Source organism: Rhineura floridana, chromosome 6 (genome assembly GCF_030035675.1).
Source record: "Rhineura floridana isolate rRhiFlo1 chromosome 6, rRhiFlo1.hap2, whole genome shotgun sequence".
Lineage (NCBI taxonomy): Eukaryota > Metazoa > Chordata > Lepidosauria > Squamata > Rhineuridae > Rhineura > Rhineura floridana.
Genome location: NC_084485.1, coordinates 27,412,612 through 27,436,458, shown reverse-complemented (window position 1 = coordinate 27,436,458; position 23,847 = coordinate 27,412,612). Strand labels below are relative to the sequence as shown.

Genomic DNA, 23,847 nt, shown 5'->3' with positions numbered 1-23,847 from the left:
TAACACAGATAGTTGCTGGAGGTGTAACACTGAGCATGCCTCGTTGAGGCATATGATGTGGGCTTGTCCAGTGATATATTTGTTCTGGTCGGAAATTATCTGTTTTAATTTTGTACTGGTCATATCCTTGATATTTGCAGATGTTCATGCTCTTTTAAATGATACTTCAGGTTAACAGTAGTACAACAAAAGTGGACTTTGCGAGCCCTTATGGTTGCTAAGAGACCCATACTTCAAGCCTGGGAGGATAAATACCCACCATCTATTAAGTAATGGCCCGAAGACCTCACTGTCCTGGCTACATTTGAACATATTCAAAAAAAGAAGTCACTACCTAGTGTAATGGAATGCAGAAATGGGAAATGACAGGACCCAGGGCATATCGCTATAATGCAATGCAAACAAATGTACAAATAGCCAAAATGCAATGCAAATCACAGCAGATAGTAAATAACACTAAAGGTAAAGGTGTCCCCGCACTTATAGTGTGAGTCGTTTCCGACTCTTAGGGTGACGTCTTGCGACATTTACCAGACAGACCGTATATATGGGGTGGGATTGCCAGTTCCTTCCGTGGCCTTTCTTTACCCCCCAGCATATGCCAGGTACTCATTTTACCAACCACGGATGGATGGAAGGCTGAGTGGACCTCGACCCCTTTTACCGGAGATTTGACTTCCTCCTTCCGTTGGAATCAAACTCTGGCCGTGAGCAGAGCTTCAGCTGCGTTACTGCCACTTACCACTCTGCGCCACTATAGATACCAAAACCAATTAACACTGTAATCACAATAAACAGTAAATACTCCACAATAGCCAAAAGGAATGAACCTTTGATTTAAGAAGCAGTGGCGTCTGGAGAAGTATTGAAACATTTTTTACAATCTGGAACAGCTGTCATTGTAGTGTTATTCCTCATGGCTTTTGGTTATTGTAACATTATCATAGTGTATATTTCATTGCTTTTGCCTATTGTGGTGTATGATGCTGTTTATTGCGAATTGTATTGTGTTTAGGCTATTTGTAACATTTGTCTACATTGCATCATTGTGATTACAGTGTTATGCCCTAGTGCCTGTCATTTCCCATTTTTGCATTCCATGACACTCTGGGTGAAAATGAAAATGGACTGCCTTCAAGTCGACCCCAACTTATGGCGACCCTATGACTAGGGATTTTGTGGTAAGTGGTATTCAGAGGGGGTTTACCATTGCCTCCCTCTGAGGCGAGTCCTCCCCAGCAGGCTAGGGCCTGCTCAGCTTGCCACAGCTTGCCACAACTGCACAAGCCAGCCCCTTCCTTGTCCGCAACTGCCAGCTGGGGGGCAATTGGGCTGCTCGGGACTGGGGGTGCTCTTTAGCTGGCCCTTGACACCCAGGAGACACGAGTGGGGATTTGAACTCACAGACTCTGGACTCCCAGCCAGGCTCTCCTCCCCACTGTGCTATACCAGCCTTACTACACTAGGTAGCGACTTCTTCTTTTTTGCGTTTGTTTTGTGGAACCGTCTCCTTTCTGGCAGTACATTTGAACATACTTCATATAGACCAGCCTTTTCCAACCTTTGGGTTCCCAGATGTTGCTGGACTATAATTCCCTCATTCCTGACCATTGGCCATGCTGGCTGGTGCTGATGGGAGTTGTAGGTCAGCAGCATCTGGGGACCAAAAGGTTGGGAAAGGCTGATATATAGATGTCAATTTTGAGTGGATACCTATGTGTACATCTGAAGAGCTTATATTAATATATTTGCTTAACTCAAGATGCATGTACTGATGGATACAGTATTTGCCATGTAAATTGATGGTGGTTTATTGTTATCATTAGTAGTATTCATATATATATATATTCATAGTTTTTTTACCTTCAATATTTTTATTTATTTAATTGTTTTTTGTTTTCTTTTTCTTTCCTTTTAGTGTTAAATTTGTAAATAAAAAAGTCATTAAAAATAAAAGAAAAAGGCTTCTTTCTGAAAAGGTTTACAGAAATCATGACATGGTAATGTTGCCAACTTCTTCAACACTCAAAGAAAATTAGAATATGGGGGGGTGGACCACATAATGAATCCAAAAACTCAAGCTAATTGGCTTATTACATATATATAGCATATTTACAGTAATCTACATTTCCATCATGATTATGGCCTAAGTGAAACCATGCTGCTGTACTAATTCTCTAATTTTTTTCAGTTAGCATGAAAAAACAGAGTTGGCGAAGACTCCATGTATCATTACAGCAAGTTAATGCCTAGATCTGGGTGTGCCAACAGCTACTGCAGTCTTCCCAAGCCTGTGGTCCTCCAGATGTTTTGGATGACAACTCACATCATCCCTGACCACAGGCCTTGCTGATGGGAATTGTAGGGCACCATCTTGGGAGGAAGGCTGAACTACTGGAATGTAGAAGTACTCTTTTGAAACTCCCTTTTGTTTAAATTCAGTTGTCAGGTTTGTATTCTATTAATCTCTTGCCGAGAGGCTTGTCTGTTTGTACTATGAATAAGCAGGAGAAGGGCACTGGTGGCAGATGATCAGAAAAACTGGCAACACTCAGAATGCAGTGGAGGGCCATTTCAATCTCCCAGGACACTTTGCTGCTGCTGCTGACCTCAAAGTCACCATACTCCAATAAAAAGACTTCAAAGGCAGGCTCCAGGGTGAAATTGCTGAGGTAGGCCATCAGCAAATGTGTTTCTAATCAATTTGCACAATCAGAACTGGGAGTTCCTTTCCCACTAGGAGGGATAAATTAGCATAGCATAGCTAGAAAAAAAGTATTATTGGTATTCTAAATGGCTCTTCAGATATCTTAAATAGATTTGGGCTCTCCATGACAATGTCAGACTTGATGCTACTACGGGCAAATGATGGCTTCTTTTTGTACTCACTATCGATTGACAACTGTTTCTCCTTCTACCTGTATGTGTGTTTTTGCATGTACATGTATTATCAAAATGGAGACAATAGTGAAGAAATCAGAAGAAGGCTAGGACTGGGGAGAGCAGCTGTGAGAGAACTAGAGAAGGTCCTCAAATGCAAAGATGTATCACTGAACACTAAAGTCAAGATAATTCAGACCATGGTATTCCCGATCTCTATGTATGGATGTGAAATTTGGACAGTGAAAAAGCGGGTAAGAGAAAAATCAACTAATTTGAAATGTGGTGTTGGAAGAGACCTTTGCGGATACCATGGACTGAAAAAAAGACAAATGATTGGGTGTTAGAACAAATTAAACCAGAACTATCACTAGAAGCTAAAATGATGAAACTGAGGTTATCATACTTTGGACACACAATGAGAAGACATGATTCATTAGAAAAGATAATAATGCTGGGGAAAACAGAAGGGAGTAGAAAAAGAGGAAGGCCAAACAAGAGATGGATTGATTCCATAAAGGAAGCCACAGACCTGAACATACAAGATCTGAACAGGGTGGTTCACGACAGATGCTCTTGGAGGTCACTGATTCATAGGGTCGCCATAAGTTGTAGTCGACTTGGAGGCACATAACAACAGTATTATATCTTTGACAAAGTGGAGTTTGTCTACAAAAGCCTTTTGCCACCATAAATATTACAAGATTCTGCTGGTTTGCTGCAACAGATTACCTCTTTGGGATTAAGGAAATACTGGCCTTGGCTGTTTTAGACAGTTTTTACTGGTTCACTGTCCAAATGCCACATAATGTGGGCAGGAAACTCAAGTTTACCCCCACATATATTCTCAACAACGGTGCAGTCATTCCTAACTCCCTGATATGTGTACTTGTATGATACAAACATTTGTTGCATGCACACTACATTATTTGATTTAAATATTTGTTTACTTAAATATTTCTAGACTGCACTTTCATAAAAATACAGCAAGGTGGTATACAACATAAAGACACAATGTTGCAGTAAGATCAATAAAAGCATCAATTTAAAAAATCAATAAAAACTGGTTTGTAAAAAGAGATTCTTGTTTCAAAGGACTGTCTTTTTTTAAAAGATGTCCAAAAGAAGGCAGGGATGATTCCTGCACATTATTAAGCAACAACACATAGATGCATACCTGCAAAATGGAATGTGCACTAAGGCACCCAGATGCAAAGCAGGACAGAGCTCCTGCCCCTGTAATAGGTGTGTGGAAAAGGAAATTTCTGTAGGTATATGTCAAGGTACACCTGCTCACATTCCTCTTCTTCACAGCTAATAGGTACAAGAGACCAGTCTTCTCTTGCACCTGGCCACCTCAGTGTAAACTAGGTCAACACACACTTACTTGGAGACAAATCCCATTAAAACCAATGAACTTACTTTCAAGGAAACAGGATTTCCAGTGCAATCCTAAACATATTTACTCAAAAGTAAATCCCATTGAGTTCAATGGAGCATATCCCCTAACAAGAGTGCTCAGGATTGCAGCCTTGGGCTGTAAAACTTGTTTCCCTGCTGCTGCCACATAAAATCCGAGAACAGTGAAGGCTGAGTTCTGTTACCTTGTACCTTCGAATAGGGAATGAAAGTAAAAAAGCAAACCGCACCTTTCAGGAATATTTAAATAGCAACTGTGTGGATACAATACAAACACCTACCTCAGTAAGCTAATGCTACAACTTTCTGTAAGTATCCTTAATAATGTTTAGATAGGTGTTGGTTTAGGTAGACATAAGTAGTCACTGGAAGAGCATCTGAGAATGGATTTATGCTTTCACATTGTTCTTTCAAATATGAAAGGTAGCATGCATGAAATGCAGTCTTTATTTCCTTATATTCAATGCAGTAGAAGTTGGTTTGGTGACAGATTCCTCTGACAGGGATCACATCTGAATAGAGCACATTGAAGAACCAGCAACACTGGTTTTGCATGCATGCTGACCAATGCAAGCCAAGAAATGGACAAAGCACTCTTTTATCCCTCCTCCGCCACCACCCCAGCGCGGACAGCAACAGAACTGTCATGATCCCCTGTCCCTGTGGGAGCCCTGAAAACAAGAGACCTGCTGTAAACATGCAGCAGAATCAGGTGGCAGAATGAGCTACAGCAATTCACTGCAGATGGGAGGTTCCAACATGGATGCCCCATGGTGTCTCTCCCCTAAAAAAAAAGAAAAAGCTTCCTGCAAATAGAGAAGTAGCGCAGAAATTTCGCAACCAGCCCTTTGCTTTACTGGTTTTCAGTTAGCAAGGAGTTTAACATAGGGGAGCCTACAGACCAGGACTGACAGAGTGGCACTGAAATGCCTAACCCTGCTGGATCAGGCCAAAGGCCCATCTAGTCCAGCATCCTCTTCTCACAGTGGCCAACCAGATACCTATGGGCAGCCCTCAAGCAAGACCTCAGCGCCATAGCACTCTCCCCATTTCTGATTCCCAGGAACTGCTATTCAGATGTATACCGTCTCCAACAGTAGGGGTCGAAGACAGCCGTTGCAGCCTGGTAGCCACTGACAGCCTTATCCTCCACAAATTTATCTAATCCTCTTTTAAGGATTGTTGGTGGCCATCACTATCTCTTGTGGCATGTTCAGATGACATCCACATATGTTGAAAGGACATGTGAGGGGGATGGAAGTTGTGAGGCTGTGCAGGCTGGCCCCACTCCCCACTGTGAATGTACAACACAGCCATGCCCTCCTGCACGCACAGCCATGCCCAGATCTGGAGGACCACTATTCTATTTGCACACTTCAGTTCACCATGCAGTTGGGAAGAGCTAGCCTGCACAATCCCTCTGCCCAACTTCTTTCAAGGCACCTCGGGGCTGTGTGTGTATCTAAACCCTCCTTGTGTAATGATTCATAGGAGAAAGTGGCTCAGCTGTCTCATTCACTAGGTCTGAATTGCCAGTCCCTGGGAATAATTGAGGGGTGGGGATCCTCCAGCCCAGGGGGCTAAATGCGGCTCTCTGCCTGGCTGGAATGAGTCCTTCAACACCAATAACACCTCTCTCTTGTCTGCATAGAGGATAGAGAGGGGCAAGTGTGTGCAAAAACAATTGTGTGCACAAAGGTAAAATTAAATTTGCTGCTTTGCCCACTTTTGTCTCTGGCCCCACCCACCACCGGCATGTGGCCCTCGGGAAAGTTCCTCAGAAGGGAATGTGGCCCTTAGGCTGGAAAAGGTTTTCTGTTGCTGTAAAAATCCTTAGTTAAAACTTTACATTTATGGCAATATGCCAATGGAATTTTATCCTCATTTGAGACTCCCCTGACCAGGGTCAGCACCAGACATGCCGGGGCTCTTGGGCACCAGCTTGCCTTGGGTCCTGGCGCACACGTGCCTACCTGTCTCTCACAGGAAGGGAGCTTCTTCTGCCCGCCCGGTCGCTGGCTCCGTCTCTCCTCTTTTGAGGCTGTGCAGGCTGCTACATGCGCACATCGCTGTCATCCACCAAGATGGTGCCGGAGGCTTCAGCCCCTTAGGGAAACCTTGGCAGCCATCTTGGTTAATGGCAGTCCTGTGTGAGCAGCACACGCAGCCGCAAAAGAGACAGGTAGGTGGAGCCGACGAACGGGCGGGAGGAAGAAACTCCCTCCCTGAGATCCACGGCAGCTACTCTGTTGCAGATTGTGGAAAATGAGTGCTACTCCTCCCCCACCCTATCGAGAGGCTCCTCAGGGGCCTCTGTGGCTCCAGGGGGCCTTGGCCAGGGACTGGCCCTGCCCCTGACAAGGTCTTCATCCACCCAAGCAGAAAAGGGGTTTCTTTAACAATCCCCAATTAAATGAACAAATGTAACAGGCAGCAGAAAAGACCTGCCCTGAAGGATTACATTGAAAAATGTTCATAGCTTTAGACATACTCAACAGTGATGACATCAAGCTTTAATAATGCTTCATGGGAGAGGAAACTACACTCCTATAAATATGTTCTGACTCAGGTGATTTTCTCTTCCTCAAGGCAAGACATTTTGTTGCTTAATGATTCACTCTCCTAAAAAGGAACAAAAGAGGGTGTATATTTGTATAAAATTTGCATATCTAACTATATAATATTTTTGTAAGCCCTGAAACCATTACACAGTGTGGTGTAGTGGTTAAGGTGCTGGACTATGACCTAGGAGACCAGGGTTCGAATCCCCACACAGCCATGAAACTCATTGGGTGACCTTGGGCCAGTCACTGCCTCTCAGCCTCAGAGGAAGGCAATGGTAAACCACCTCTGAATACAGCTTACCATGAAAACCCTATTTGTAGGGTTGCCGTAAGTCGGGGTCGACTTGAAGGCAGTCCATTTCCATTTTTGCACTTGGCCACAGACAGGTGGTGCTGTGAACTATACAGCATGATGATGGAGCAAGAGGCTGGGGCAGCTCTGCGAAGCTTAGTGATGGGAGGGAGGAGACGAGGAAGGTTGGTAACCGAAGGTGGGGCAAGGAGAGGCTAAATCTTGGTGACCCATGAGTCAGGGACAGCCAACAAGAGTGTGAACAAGTGGTGGGCAGCAGCCTGGCCAAGCCATGGAGCAGCAGGCTGGGGCAGCTGCAGGAGGCCTCAGCATCACTACCATGAGATCTGGAAAGGAGGAAGCTTGGCAACCCATGGTGGGGTTGAAGAGGAGCTTGGCAACCGATGGGGGGAAGGAAAGTGATTAGTGATCTGTGGGAGGGAGGAAAAGAGGAGTGACCTAAGGGGGGGAGGGTTGGTTTGGTGACCCATGGGGGGGAGGAGAGGGACAGGCTTGGCAACCAATCGAGGAGCACGAATGGACCAGCAATAGGCAAGTGGGTTAGTGGCAGCTACCACACAGCAATACCTGGGAGCCTGGGGAGGAGGGTTGGTAAGACGGTGAGGGATAGCTGGGGTTCCTGTTCCTCGGGTTGGTGATGGGGTTGGCATGCAAAGCGCATAGGGGCATAGCCCCTAATACAAATGTGGATATAATTAATTAAAATAGAAATACAATACATCTAACCACAGTGGGGAAAACTGTTATTAGCTGACTAATGTGCCTGTTGTCCAGGTTGCTAACTGATGGGTAACTTCAAGGCACTTGCTCTCACTTCCTGTTTTTTTTAACAACAACTTGGATTGAACAGGATTGGACATCTTGGATTGGACAGCTCTTCAAACAGAGGGCTCTTTCCCTCAGTTCTTCGGGAACTCTTGATGTCTCTGCTGATCAGCCTGTATTATATCTGCTGTTGTATAATAATTATGGAATGCATCGTAGAAACATGCCCTATACTGAGTCAGACCCACTGGTCCATCTAGTTCAGTACTGACAACACTGACTGGCAGCAGCTCTCTAGGGTTTCAGACAGGGAGTCTCTTCCAGCCATAACTGGAGATGCCAGGGATGGAACCTGGGACCTATTTGGCCAAAAGTTGTGCAGAGCTGACAATATCAACCTACCTTGTAGGGATCTTGTAAGGATTATAAGGCATTCTGAACATTGTAAAGTAACTCTACTATTCAACTCTACTATTCTATGATTCTAAGTAAATCACTATATAAATGCCAGCTTTTATAACTGTGCTTGGCAATGGCATTCCAGAGTTACAGGCAGTAACCTTTCCAGCTATCTAAGTGTCTTTAAATGAAAGAAACTAAGGAAACAAACTGGAACCTTAAATATGCAAACAATGCATTCTACTATGAGGAATGGGGAGTGGAATTTTACAGGAGCTCTACCTGCACTACACTCAGAAAGAACAAGCAAGCCATGGAGATAATGTTACACAGGAAATAAGACTGTCAACCCATGAAAGAAATGTTAGTCCAGGGCTGGCTCTAAAGGGTGGTGAGCTTGGGCCCTGGCCGAGGGCCCCGTGGCCCACAGGGCCCCCTGAATGGCCCCTCTTTAGGGTGGGGGAGTAGAGCTCCCCTTCCGCGATCCATGGCAGAATCGCTGCCGCAGATAGCACCACCCGCCCATTCCCTCGCTCCGCCTACCTTTCCTGTGTTTTGCAGCTGCGCACACAGCACTGCCCTTAACCAAGATGGCGGCCGAGGTTTTCCTAAGAGGCTGAAGTGTCTGCCGCCATCTTGGTTGATGGCAGCCATGTGTGTGTGTAGTACGCATGCATGCCATCAACCAAAATGGCGGTGGAGGCTTCAGCCCCTTAGGGAAACCTTGGCCGCCACGTTGGTTAAGGGCAGCTGCAAAACACAGGACAGAAAGATAGGCAGAGCGAGGCAACAGATGAGCGGGTGGTGCAATCCGCGGCAGCGTGTGCCAGGACCCGGGGTAGGCTGGAGCCCAAGGACCACGGCATGCCTGGAGCTGGCCCTGTGTTAGTCAATTTGTCACATGAGTTTTAGTCTACTGATCAGGGCTGGGAATCTTTTTCAACCTGAGGGCCACATTCCCTTCTGGACAGCCTTCCAGGGGCCACATGCCAAGAGTGAATGGAGAGAGAAACACATGTGAATTTTACCTTTGTAGAGTAGGCTACTTTCTTCGTGTTCATACTCCCATCTCAATCCTTCATCCAGGCAAGCAAGAACCATTATCAGAGGTGAAGGACACATTCCAACCAGGCAAAAATATATAAAAGGTAAAGGTGTCCCCCCACTTATAGTGCGAGTCGTTTCCGACTCTTAGGGTGACTTTTGCGACATTTACTAGGCAGACCATATATATGGGGTGGGGTTGCCAGTTCCTTCCCCGGCCTTTCTTTACCCCCCAGCATATGCCGGGTACTCATTTTATCAACCACGGATGGATGGAAGGCTGAGTGGACCTCGACCCCTTTTACCGGAGATTCGACTTCCTCCTTCCGTTGGAATCAAACTCCAGCCATGAGCAGAGCTTCGGCTGTGTTACCACCGCTTACCACTCCGCGCCACAGAGGGCTGATGCAAAAATATATAAGGAGGGTGCAAACCTGGACTGGTGAGGAAGCCTAGGGAGAGTCCCGAAGACCAGACAGAGAGGCCAGAAGAACCTAATGTGGTCTCCAGGCCTGAGGTTCCTCATTCCTGAATTAAACAATCAATCAACAGCACAATCTATACACATCTACTCAGCATAAGACTTCATCCCAGTTAAGATGGGGGATACATGGCTCAGCAATACTACATGCAAGAAGGATCTTGGAATTGTTGTTGATCACAAGCTGAATATGAGCCGACAGTGAGATGTGGCTGCAAAAAAGGCAAATGCTATTTTAGGCTGCATTAACAGAAGTATATATTCCAAATTGCGTAAAGTACTAGTTCCCCTCTATTTGGCACTGGTTAGGCCTCATCTTGAGTACTGTGTCTACTTCTGAACACTACACTTTAAGAAGGATGCAGACAAAATGGAACAGATTCAGAGGAGGGCAACAAGGATGATCAGGGGACTAGAAACAAAGCCCTATGAGAGACAGAAAAAACTGGGCATGCTTAGCCTTGAGAAGAGAAGGCTGAGGGGAGATATGATAGCATTCTTTAAGTACTTGAAAAGTTGTCACACAGAAGAGGGCCAGGATCTCTTCTAGATCATCCCAGAGTGCAGAACATGGAATAATGGGTTCAGCTTTCAGGAAGACAGATTTCGACTGAATGTCAGGAAAACATTCCTAACTATTACAGTGGTACGACAATGGAACCAATTACCTGGGGAGGTGGTGGGCTCTCCAACAGTGGAGGCATTCAAGAGGCAGGTGGATCGCCGGGTATGCTGTCGGGTATGCTTTAATCTGGATTCCTGCATTGAGCAGGGGTTTGGATTCAATGGCCTGATAGGCTCTTTCCAACTCTACTATTCTATGATTCTAAGTAGGTGTGGAATGGCAACCTAAACCTGCATATATTTGCATATGAGAAAAATAGGGAGAAATTGTATTTTGGGTTTCTTCCCCACCAGATTATGTATTTTATAGTTTATTTAGGTATTCACAGCCTGCTTTTCAAGGCAAAAAGCCTTGGGAAAAGTGGCTTACAATATAGCTAAAGTAGTATTAGTCGATAGTCCACAACAACAACAAAATCCTCATGCACTTCTAGGACTGACTCAAATTCCAGTGCATAAACGAGTATGTCAGGGTGATTTAGGAGATGGACGATTTCCTGATACAGAGCAAAAATTATGACTGCATCATCTTTGAGATCGCCATGAGTGGCCTGATCAAGCTATAACTGGGACTCAGAAGTGGTGGGAATGTATCTTCTGAGGTGGTGCTTGCCATATGCAGGTTTAATAAGTAGTACTTGAATTAAAAATAAGCAAAGTTTTCTTTAAAAAAAAAATCTGCTGCCCAATTAAGCAGGAGCACTTTTTTAGTTTATCAAAATGTTTGCTTTTATTTTTGTTTGCCTATTGATGGATATAGCCAATTGACTAACAATGCAGTCCTATACATGTCTGCTTAAAAGTAAGTCCAGTTGTTCTCAGCAGGGCATATTCTCAGGAATTGCAACCTAAACACTGAAACTTCAGAAGCTGATCTGAAGACCTTCAAACCCCCAAAAATCTTAAAGACCAGAAATGTGGATGGTTAAAAAATTGAGTCATAGAATGTCCTATTGCTACATTCACGTCAGAAGCAAAGCTCTGTGCCGTCAACAGCTCTTGACGGTTATACGAAATATCACTCCTGTGATCCAGTTGGAACAAGCAGACTCCCTAGTCCGTGACTAACAGCTCTGGAGCTAAGGTTAGATCAGGGTAATTGCTGCAAGCACTACTAACAAGGCAAGTCACACAACGATGTCAACGAAACACCAGTGGAGACTGTGTAATTCCCTACAAAGAAAGCAAGATCAGCCAAGGAGTACTAATTGGCCTATCTGTTCCACAACCATGAAGTTGCTCTTTTGTGTCACCAGAACTGCCTTGAAACGGAGCCAATTAACTTGACCATTTTAATCATCTGACACTATACCATTATCATGTAACTAGCAAAATACACTTCATTACAATAAGGTGTTAGCACAAACAATTTTTCTACCTAAGGCGGGGACAGGGGGAAATTTGGTTCGCAAAGCTAGCTAATTCACACTTCCCAAAACAATATACATGAACCGAAATACACCTATCCTCCAAAATTAGCACTTTTCCGAGTTTTGCAATGAAGTTCTCCAACCAAAAAATGTGTAGCACAGTGCAGAAACTGGGGAAAGTGTGCATGAAATAACATACAAAAATGCATCATTAAGGAAAACTGCATGCAAAAAAAGTGTAGATTAGGCAATAGAGCAAACAAAAATGTGTTTATTAGCAGAAATGTGCATTAAAATGTTGACTTTTTTTAAAAAAAAATCATAAACTGATGCAGAAATGTGGCCAGCTGAACTTAAGATTGGAAAAATGAGATGCAGAGAGGAACCAAAATTAACAGATTCATCTGTCTCTAGGCTGAGGTGAACGTCAAGATGGTGTCCCCCTCCCCCCCCATAACATATGCAGAAGATAACTGGAGTCGGAAGCTTTCTTCACTGCTGGCAAGAGGACAAAATCCTCCACCCCACCAGGTGGCAGCAGGCTAGCTTAGGGGGTTCAGGGCAGGGCAGGCGGCACACACAGCTCTGTCCTCCAACATGTCGCTGCTCCTCCTCACCCTGCAACATGTGCTGCCAGAAGCAAGTGTTTCGCTCTATCCAGCAGCAATAACATGGGAGATCCACGGACAGCTCTCTCAACATTGTTGTTTTTTAAGACCAAAGCAGCTATGATGTTGGGGGAGTTGGTTCAGGAGGAGCTATCTCCCCAATTTACACAGACTAATTTCTTCCCTCATCCGATCCATCAAATGGCAGCAGGGAGGTTTGGAAGAGGCTGATCTAAATCAGGCTAATGGTCTGGGGAGAAAAGGTTCAACTCATCTCTCCAGCATGGCAATCTTGATCCAATTTGCCCCTGGGGCTGCTTTTAGGTCTTTAAAAAAATCCAGAAGTTACCACAACTCCTAACATACGCCTACAGAGCTCGTGAACCTTGCCAATCCATATGCAGCCCACCAGCCATGTACTGTATATTAAGCCTTCTGAGGTCATTCCATGTCTGAAATTGCGAAAGCAGGGACTTATAGGCTCCCTTGTGGAAGAAGAGTGGGACATAAATCTTTAGTAGTAGTAGTAGTAGTAGTAGTACCAAGCTATAACATATCCGCTGTTGCTTGCCCTGGACTGCATGAATAGGGAGACTCTCAAGGACCTAGCAGGCTACCATATATAGCTGATGGGCTGAATTTAACTTAATGACTCACAAGTTGTACAGACCTGTTCTACATTTTGGAACATGCTACCTATATATATCTAGTAAGGTCATCCAACAAAGGAACCAATTCTGAAGTCCGCTGCAGTACTTACTACAATCCTGCAATATTTCTTTAGCAAAATGAATATGTTAGGTACCAAACAGAGACATAAGACTATAGAGACACAATCCCTGCAAAATTCTTTAGCAACAAGATCCTGCCATCCTGAAACACTATCAAACTCATTTGACTTCAAAGACAGAAAGAGGGAGATCACAGAACAAGCCATGATGAGTCCCATACTCGTACACTCTTCTCCATTCCAATCTTTCTTTTTCAAGAACCAGAGAAGGAAATTGGAAATTTAAACAAACTTCAATGCCTGTTACATCTGAACTCTGGGAACGGTGTTTTGTTTATACTCTTCTAGGTAGAGAAAATAAACCAGGATCACACTATGGTTTCTGATCCTTGTTAGTTCACTAACACGAGTTCAAACAAACCACAGCTTTCGAAGTTCAGACTTAATGGGGAACTGTGGTTTGTTTAAAATCAGAAGTGGAAGCTTCTCTTTGCCGCCTCTGATGTAAGAAAGTTTAGGGGGAGTGCAAGAGTTGTCCCAGTCTTGCTGTGGCACATTCATGTAATGGGAAGCCCAGGTTCCTCATTATCTCTGAAGAACCAGCCCAGAGACAAACACAAGGTATGTGTGAAGTGAATGAATACATAAACATGTTTAACTCGTTAACTGAAATCAGTGGAACCTAACAGTGCTTTATGTATTTGTATCTGGCTTCTCCTAGAAGTTCAGAGAACCTTAGAAGGGGATCCAGTGCAATCTCCCACCCGCACACTAACTGTAGTCAGCATGGATTTTTCACATTCCACAATGTTAAATCTATACTATTCAGTTTGCAACTGAAATTAATCCTTACCTCTTCCTAGATTAGGATCTCAGTTTTCCCATTGGGCTTCAGAAGGCTCTTTTTGCTCCTACAGCTTTAGGAATGCCCTTGCCATTCTCATGGGTCTATGTGATCATCTGCCCATGATAGTTCAGCAAGACTGGCTGCAAATTGATGCCGGACAAATAGATAAGCCAGCAGTCTGAAACCCCCCTTTACATTGCTTAGGGCCATTTAGGTCTGTAATCTTGGTCCTGTCTCCACAACTACTTTCATGCCACAGTAGTCGCTTATGTTCTGATATAGGACAGAGTTAGGCCTGTAGTCAATTTCTCTCTTGGGCTATATCCCAAATCTTAATAAGTCTAGCTCTCTTTACCATTTTGACAAACACTCTCAGGGAGGGGGGCAGCAGGCAACATATGAGTAAGTGTCCAGTAATCCTTCTTGGACTGCAGTTCTGTCTTTGCCTCCGTCCCTTCAGAAAGAAACCATGATGCAACCTTTTCCAGTGCATTCAATAAAGGCATAGGGTTCTTACTACCTTTTGGAGTGTTGTCTGTTCCAGCTTTGGGTCTATACTAGGGAGTGATCCCCTTCCATTAGTGAGTTCACAACTGCTCTTCCCCATTTCTGTGAAACACATAACAGGCCTGTTACTCAGTGTCCTTGGGAAAGGATTAGGTTTTATATATTATTGGTTGAGATTTTAATATTTTAATGTAACTATATGTTTTAATTTTGTATGTCGCCCAGAGTGGCTCGATTGTCAGCCAGATGGGTGACTAATAAATTTAATAAATAAATTAATAAATAAATTGAAAATATCCCCCAATGCCATTCTGATCCTTCCCATAAGCTCATTTCAAAAAACCTTACCAAACTTACAGTCCTGAACTCAGAAATGCTTGCTTAACAACCCTCTCAATTTTCATGGTGATGCACAAAACAGTCAGAGAGAATCAAGAGTTCAAAGCGTAAGAAAAGAGACATAGAGAGAAACCAGACCCCTTTAGGACTTTTTTCTGTCAGATTTCTCATAATCTGTTGAAATTCATTAAACATCAAATATGTTCACGGAGTACCTGTAATCCTGTTACTGACCTTGCCCCATACTCTGACCTTCATCTTCTGCAGTTTAAAAGTTAAAAAAAATCCCTGGCTAATTTTTAATTAATTTCAGAAAGTTTGGCTTGAACTCAATGATATCAGGCATGCTCAGTAAGAACCAACTGTCAGTGTTCTAAAAGCCAGACTCACAGCTGCTAGGCTTGCCTAATCAGGGGGCCACACCCACACCAGACTTTGTTTTCACCTGAGACAGTCATGGCATCCCCCCAAAGAATCCTGGGAAGTGTAGTTTGTGAAGGGTGCTGAGAGGAGACTCCTATTCCCCTGACAGAGCTCCAGTGGCCAGACTGGTTGTGTCAACCGCTCTGATTGAAGGTCTGTGAGGGGGACAGGGCCTCTCCTAGCACTTCCCAGCACCCTTCACTAACTACACTTCCCAGGATTCTTTGGGAGAAGCCAGGACTGCCTAAAGTGAAATAACAGTCTGGTGTGGATGTGGCCAGTGACAGCTTTGGTTTAAATTTGGGTGGGAGGCTACATGTGCCTGCTGTAGAATAAAAAGGTGGAGGAAACCCTGAAAAAGAGTGATACTGTTCACAGTGTTTTCCTTTTGGAAAAGAAAGGGGCTTCCCCTCTGCCCGGTGCCCACTCACCCAATCTCCTCCTTTCCCCCTCCCCTTCCTGCCCTCCTCCCCCCTCCCCTCCCCTCCCCTCCCCCTCCCGTCCCCCAGGTCAGTTTCACCTATCCTAAGCATGATTGCATAGCAGTAAATCCCACTGAAGTCAAAAACATGCAAGTGATCAAACCTGCCCTCCCCTTCTCCTACCTCCTATCCCCTCCCTCTTGCCCGTTCCCTCTCCCTTCCCCTCCCCCATCCCTTCCCCTCCCCCATCCCTTCCATTCTTCCTACCTCCTAAAATAAGATCAGCGCAGCACGTCTTGTTTCTGTTATTTGGGCTGAGTGTGTTGCCACCACTCACCAGACCATACAGAATCCTTAGTAATGTTTTTTGTACTAATGTTACTCATAAATTGTAATTCCCGTATATCACTGAATGTAATGGCAATAGTAGTGACATAAACAGCTAGCAAAATTAAAATTACACCTTTAAATTACAATATCATACACACAGCCTAAATGTATTTACATTTATACATAGTTTCATGTGGTTAAAGTGAAAATTTGGTAAGAAAACAATAGAATTCGAAGTAAAAACGTTGAAGAACTACATCAAAATTATGAAGATAGAGGAAGAAACCCCACCGCAGCCCAGCTTCTCTATATCGCCAAGCGCGGGGCCCTCCAAAGCTCCATAGGATGGAGAAGTTGGTAGAAATCTATTAAGCATAGCCAGGAGAGAGAACTGACGGAGGAAGTTTCCTACTTCCTCTCTTACCTCTATATGCTTTTCAAGGCTCAGGTTGATTATTTGACCCTTGGAAAAGTGACGCATGAGTGTGTGTGTGCATGCACTTTTTCTCTTTCTGTCACTTGTGTGTGTGTGTGTGTGTCATTCAGGGGAGGGGGAGAGAAGAAATGAGAGGGGAGGCAGGGAAAGAATGCCCACGGCACTTGCTCAAACATCCAAATGTGCCCACTGGTCTAAAAAACTTGGTGACCCCTGCATTGGAATAAAGTTAGAGAAATGTCATCTTTGAAAGAGTGTCTTGGTGACGACAAAGTATGCTAACAGTCAACTGTTGTCTGCCTCTTGCCTACAGGGCACCTGCCCCATTGGTTGAGCAGTTGTGACATCATGGAATGTTCTCAAAGGATTCTAAATGGTCAGGGAAAAGGAGTCAGCTACAGAATCTTGACAATCCAGGGACCCATTGCATGGTCTGGGAGAACCTGTTACTTCAACATAACGGACAGAGCAGGAAAGATGGGTGAGAGGTATCAAGTGGTGAGATGGTATGTGAGAATCCCCTCTAACGGAAATGAGAATACAAAACCCTTGATAGCTATAGATTGTTTTATGCCAAGGTGGCTAAGCTGTGGTTCTCTAGATGTGGATGGACTCCAAATCCCATCAGCCCCAACTTGCATGGCTAGGTATGATGGTAGCTGTAATCTGACAGCCACCCCTATGTGCAGGAGTGTAGTCGTCCATGGTCCTGGTGGGTCTTAGACCCCTTACTGAGCAGGGTCCCAGAAGGGTCTCTTTGTTTCCAGGATCCTGTGAGGCAATCTGCATAAAAGGGGAGTGTATTAGCCATTGAGAAGAGGCTTCTGATATGCTTTCTTGTCCTTTCCTGAGGATTGGAGCCAATCAAGAGTGAAAGAAGGTGAGTCAGCCACTGAGAAGACTCTTCTCAATATCTAACACACTCCTCTTTCATGCAGATTGGCCCCTAGGGATGTCTGTTGTTGTGGGAGAAGGCATTAACTAGGATCTCATTCTGAACCCCGCAGCGAAAAGCTGGGGAGGGGAGTGGCTGTGACTATCATGAAAGGACCCTACACTTCTGAATTTGCCACTATGCTATTGCCTATGTGCCTTTCTCAATAGTGCCTTCTCACTGTGCAACACTAGAAAAAGACAGCTACACTTCCTAGCTCCAACCTGCCTTTAATATTTAGAATTTTATGAAAGGCCCTCCACCCAACTTTTCCCCTCATTTATGCTCCTGCTTAGCTTCAGAAAAGCGACTGTAACAAGCATCCTGAGATCAGTTGTGCCTGTCTCAATTTCTCCACTGGCTATTTCATAAAGCCCATGTGTGCCACTGAAACACACATGGGCCCGCAGGAAACCCAGAGGTACCTTTTTAGCTTTTTTTTTTTAATGCACAGATAACATTTTAAGCTTTTTTTTAATGCACAGATAACATTTCAGTGAGAAAAAGAGAAGTGATTTCATCATCCTCATAATCATTTTTTTAAAAGAACATATTACCAAAAGCACTTTCGCTTTTAAGGGTCTGCCCTGCTTCTGAGAGGTCAAAGACAGGAAGCACAGCCGATTAAAGCGAAAAGTGTGTGGCGCATGTGTTTGGCATCGGGAGCACACGTGACTTGCACCCGCACCAGAGCCGGCTTGGTGCAAGCAGCTGCTGCCCTTGCAAAGGGAAGCAAGCAAAGCGACGAAGCTCTGCCAGGCACCGTGCAAAAGGTGGCCTTGGGAGCAGCGTGTGCAGCCCTGGGCCCGCCGTGCGCACCAGAGCAGAGCTGCATGCAGCTGGCCGGGATCTGTTTGCTGTTGCTGCTGCCGTTGCGGCTGCTCTCACTCTTTCTCCCGCCCGCTTTGCATCCTATTGCACATTCTCTCCTGGCGGCGACGCTCTACTTTTCAGCTGCACAGCCGGCTAAGCAAGGAACATGGTGCCAGGTCCTGGGTGTCACCCCCTCTGATGGTGTCACCCGGTGCGGTCCGCACCCCCCGCACCCCCTGCGTGATGCTGCTGCTCACCATATGCTCAGAGGCACATGTTACCAAATTCTTCCAAGCTACACAGGAAGTGGATTGGACTGTGAAAGACAAACCCAAATTGGGTTTGCATTTTGACAAATGTGTAGGGCAGGACAATATCTCAGAGAGGAGGTCAAGTCTCCTGCTCTCCTGGTTGCATTCACTACAGCTGCCCAATTTCCCTGCTTTTTAAAGTTTAATAGAAATATCTGTTCGCTATAGGTATGCTCTTAAACTGTGAGGTTTTTTGCCTATTAGTGAATCAGACTATAGCCTTCTTAGATTTAACAAATGTAGCAGGTGTATATCTTCAGACCATTCTCTGACAGACTCATGCCCCATATGCCTATGTGCTCCAGTAAAAAAGGTATGGGGTTTAAGATGGGTATGCACACCCCAGTTCATCATTCAATGACTGCAGCATAGAAGTCCTGTGCAGACATTCACTGGACACATAAAAGTGTGGCAATGGTGGTAGTAGAAAAAACTGGATCACATCAGCTGTCATCAATCCTGACTGCCACATGTTTAGATGGAGGTTATAACAGAGCCTGTGCCACAACTTGTGTCAAGCTCTCCATGTTGTCAGAGTCCAGTTCTCATCATGCTAATGGTCAGGGATGATAAGCCTCATCACCCAGTAACATCTGGAAGGCAACAGATTCCCCTTCCCTGGCTTATGCACATGCAAACTGTATGTGTACAGAGTCTGTCAGTGCAATCTGAACTCTGCAGAAGGCAAGATCACAGGTCACACAGAGAGAGTCTATAGATGTGCAGTGGTACATAAGTGATCTCTGTTCAGACCTTTGGTTGAACACCTGGGGTAACAAGCAGGGATAATGGACACAATCTTGATTCCACTGAGTGCACACATTCACTGATCAGCAGTATACCAGGCTGCAGTAATGATTTTCACGTGTGAAAGTACCATCACAGACTAAACAGAGAACTCTCATCTATCTCACCACCAAAAAAATTTGAAGCAATCTGAGCACTTGATCTTGAACTATAAATTCAGAAATGTGATGTGACACTACCTTTCTGACTCTATGTGGCAAGGGATCACATGGGTTTGGACGTTCTCCTTTCCCATGGGCAGAAGCAGAATAAATTATGCAAATTATTATTTAATATGCATGTGAAATGGGAGTGATTTGGGGGCATTTGTAGGGAGAACTGGTAGATGTGGGAAGAGTCCAGCAACCCTACAATTCACCAACTACCTCCTTGCATTTGTCTTACACTGCAAACAGGGCTTTGGAATATATGTTTCATAAAAATGTAAATGTACTGCCTTCAAGTCGATTCCGACTTATGGCGACCCTATAAATAGGGTTTTCATGAGGCTGAGAGGCAGTGACTGGCCCAAGGTCACCCAGTGAGCTTCATGGCTGTGTGGGGATTTGAATCCTGGTCTCCCAGGTCATAGTCCAACACCTTAACCACTGCACCACACTGGCTCTCAATGTGTTTCATACCATCCCCATAAAGACGTAAGTGCCTCATAGAAGGTGCAGAATGTTTTTCACTCATTACTGATGAGGGACAGCCTACCTTTATTGTATACACACCATACATTTAAAGCACATTACTTCCACCAAAGAATCCTGGGAACTGTAGTTTCTTAAGGGTGCTGGGAATTGTAGCTCTAGAGAGGTATATTACAGTTCCCAGGATTCTTGGGGCGGGGGAGCCATGTGCTTTAATTGTATGCGTACACAGCCAAAGGCAAGTGGGGCAGTGGTATATTTTGAAGTGCAGGAATTCATGACAGCATCCGTAACCACACAGCCAAAGGAAAGTCCATAGCCACGCCCCTAAGGAGAGTTCAGGGAGTGTGTGTTGTCTCTCTCTCACACATCCAAAGATCAGCAAAATATGTAGCATAATACCTAATTTTTTAGATCAGTATACTGCAAACCTGAGAGTAAGTTCCATTGAACTCAGCTTCATGGTGCTTATTTCTGACTGCATAGGTTCAACTTGTAAAACTTACTGAGCTTGAACAAGGAATTTTCCACCAGCTGAATTGCAGCCTTTAGCTTTTACTTAGAAATGCAAAAAAGAAAGAAAGAAAAACCTTGCAAAGAAGTGTTACAGTTTAAACTGCTAGACAAGGGGAAAATATATCCAGCCTCTGCTTGATTCTTTTCCCCATTCTCTGACTTCCTCTATGCTAATGTTACAAACTTGAAAGCCTCATTATCACCTCATTCACTTGCCAGAGCAAGGAGGATGGCAAAAGTCCCAGAGCTGCACTCCCCTCCACTGATAATTGCTATTGTTAGCAGGACTCCAGGTGCACAAAGCCAGCAGGGAAGGAAGGAAGCAGAAGAAAGTGTTGGGACAGAAATGGGCTGTTTCATCTTTAACTGCACCAGCAATTTTTAAGGTACCAAGCAAATCTCTGCATTGCAACCTGGCAGCTCTAGGGTCAGGCCCTACAGTTCGGAGAATACAGCTTCTGAACAGGCATGATCTCCAGAAAGTAACCATGCAGGAATCATTCCTGAAAAATCCACTTGGTGTAATGGCTCTTCTATGGCGAACATACCTCTGCTGGAATTATTGTTCTAGAAGGCACTCCCAATTCATGCCATTGATCAAAGGGGGCTGGCTCATAGCCTGTCCCTTTATTTTAAGTTGTTTAATAATAAGAGGGTCTGGATGTGCCAGCCAGCAGCTCCTAACAGGCACCGACATTGGCAAAGAAGGAGGGCAACTCCATCAAGCACCCTCCTATGAGGACTGCAATTGCCATCAGTCAGCTATCTGAGGGCAGAATGGTGTGGCAGGAGCAGCCCCTCCTACCTGGACCAGACATTGTCTCCGCCTCTGCTCCCAGATCCAGCAGCAACCAGCAGTGCGAGGAGGGGTGGTGCCATGGTCCTGACCTCCTGGAAACAGCATGATTGCCAAGCACAGGAATGGGGCGTGGCAAAGTGGCAGCAAGGTCAGGACAGAGCCAGTCTGGTGCTCCCACCAGTATGCCCGCACAGCCCTGACCCCTGTGCCACCCTGCCTCTGCACTGTCCTGGTAAGCAGCGCATCACAGGTGCAGGGAGGCCAGATCCATGGTGCTACATCTGCCCACAGAGGCTGCTTCTGCCCAGATCTGATAAGGGGGAGGGGGAGAAGAGTTTTTCTGGAAAGGGGTTGCTCTCCAAGACAGCCAGAATCAATGCACACAACAGATCAATACAGCCGTGCTATAAGAATGATAACTTTAAGAGTGCCTGTGCTGGCTTTTTGCCCTCCTCCCTCCCCAACCCCTTTTCCTTGTAGGCAGTGTCTTTTATGTATTTTTACAACTACCTTTTTTTTGGTAACTGGCTCTGGGAGCCTTTTATTTATTTAGCAAAAGAGCAGGGTACACATATATGCTTTGAATAAAACAAATAAGTAAAACAGCTGGTTATGAAAGAGCACATCCGGCTAGGTAGGCTAGTTCATCTGACTCTCTGCACTACGTTCCTTTTTGGCCCTTTCCAAGCAATCTCTATTGTTTTCCTACCTCGGGCTGTCACAAGCCTAACTAGGGAAAGGACTGTGCCTTCAAAGGCTCTCTCCTCTTGGTCCTGTTTTTTTCAAGGCCTTTACATAGAAGGAAAAATAATAATAATAATGCTGGCGGCAGCAGCACCCTTTCTTTCCGCCTTCCTTTCCCCGACCAGGTTCTGTAGATTGGAATGGCAGCCTCCGCCTGGGCGTGCCACCTTACAATGGCGTCAGGAGCAACCTGTCAGCTCCTGCTGCTTGAGCAAGACCAAGCCCAAAAAACAACCCCTTCAAGAGGTGGATCTGTCCCTCAAAGTCCCAGCAAAAAAAGGAATCCTTTTCCTCTCCCTGAAAGAGATCGACTGATATATTTTCCTCTCAACGAGCAGGAGAGCCCCTGAATACACCCACCGACCCACCGTCCCCAGTGCCAGGTCTATCCTCTCACCGCTTTGCAACTGAAGCGGAATCCAAGGGGATTTGGAAAAAAGGGAAACAAACAAGTCAAATCCGGAAAGGCAAACCCACAAGACAAACGGAACCGGGAAAGGGATCCGGGAAGGGAGAATCCACCGCGCGCCTTGAAGGCGAAGGGGAATGTAATGCAGTTGATGCAGAGAAAGCCCTGATTTTTAATTTTTTTTATACTCGGCCATGAAAATGCCCACCGCCATCACCACCGCTGATCGGGCAACCAACCAGCCCGGCTCTAGAACTGGGCAGCCAGGGTTTGGAACAGGAGACCTCAAGCCCGCCAGCCGCCGCCACCGCCGCCTCCTCTGGGGGAGGAAGGCAGGTCCAGCAGGACGCAGCATGGCTTTTCTCCCCGAGAAAGCCGCGGGGGGAGACAGGAGGCCCCGGGTCGCCGCCGCCCCCTTGCTGCAACCACAACCGGGCATGAGAGCCCGCCTGGGCGCGCGGGCGCGCACGCAGCCAGAGGGAAGAGGCCAGAAAGGTCCGCTGGGAGCGGGGAAAGCGAGGCCCGGCGCCTGCGGGGGGAGGAAGAGGAGGGGGTCGGGCCCGAAGGGGGCTGGCTTACCCGCCTCGGTGCTTGCTGTCCATCCGCTTCTTCTGCCTGACCGGCTGCAAGGGGATGTTATCGGTCATGGCCGCGGCAGCCAGACTGGGCGCGGGCGCAGCCGGGGAGGAGCGCACGGGAGGATAGGCTTCTCACCAGCCTCGCCTCGCTCGGCCCAACCTCCCCGCGCTCTGATGACAGCGTCGCTGCCGAGGACCGGGCTGGCTGGAGGCTGGGCCACGACGCACAGGTAGCGTGGACGCTCACGCCGCCACCCCCGCCCGGTTCTTCCCCTCTCCGGCCGTGGCCCACCCATTGGGTGGTGGGGCTCCCCCACCCCTAGGCAAAGCTGCCTTTCTCCAAATCCCTCCAGCTCGCGCGCGCGCGCCAGCCAATGCAGGGCCCACCCTCCGGCTGCTGTTTCTCCTGCCCCCTCCTCTTCCTTCCCGGCTCAACCCACCGCACGGAAAGTCCCTTCTCCGTTCCAACCATCTTCCCGCCACTGCTCTTTTCCGCAGGTAAAGGTGCTGCACCTCGCCAAGCCACCTCGCTTTGCACCGGGGCAGTCGAATCTGACTACGTAGGAAGGTAGGAAGCTGCCCTATCCTGAGTCAGACTCAGTATTGTCTACTGGAAATGGCTCTGTAGGATTTCAGGCAGGGATCTCTCCCAGCTCTACGTGGAGATGCCAGGGATTGAACCTGGGACCTTCTGCATGCAAAGCAGATACTCTGTAACCTTGGAGGAACATCCACAACTACGCCTGCGGCACACACAGCTATGATCTCCAACCCCGGAGAATGGCCAGGAAGCTCAGGAGAAA

General features: G+C 46.0%; 1 protein-coding gene across 2 annotated transcripts in view; it reads right to left on the bottom strand.

Moving 5' to 3' along the window:
- Positions 1-23,569, bottom strand: part of ATP9A (ATPase phospholipid transporting 9A (putative)) — a 116,446-nt gene extending 92,877 nt beyond the window's left edge. Inside the window, exon 1 of one of the 2 annotated variants that reach the window (XM_061631251.1) lies at positions 23,485-23,569. In XM_061631251.1, coding sequence (XP_061487235.1) covers positions 23,485-23,516 — 32 coding nt within the window. In that variant the 5' untranslated portion in view covers positions 23,517-23,569. Of the gene's footprint in view, positions 1-23,045; positions 23,374-23,484 lie in introns of those variants that run through there. The other variant, XM_061631250.1, reaches the window with a different exon arrangement.
- Between the last annotated feature and the right edge of the window lie 278 nt (positions 23,570-23,847).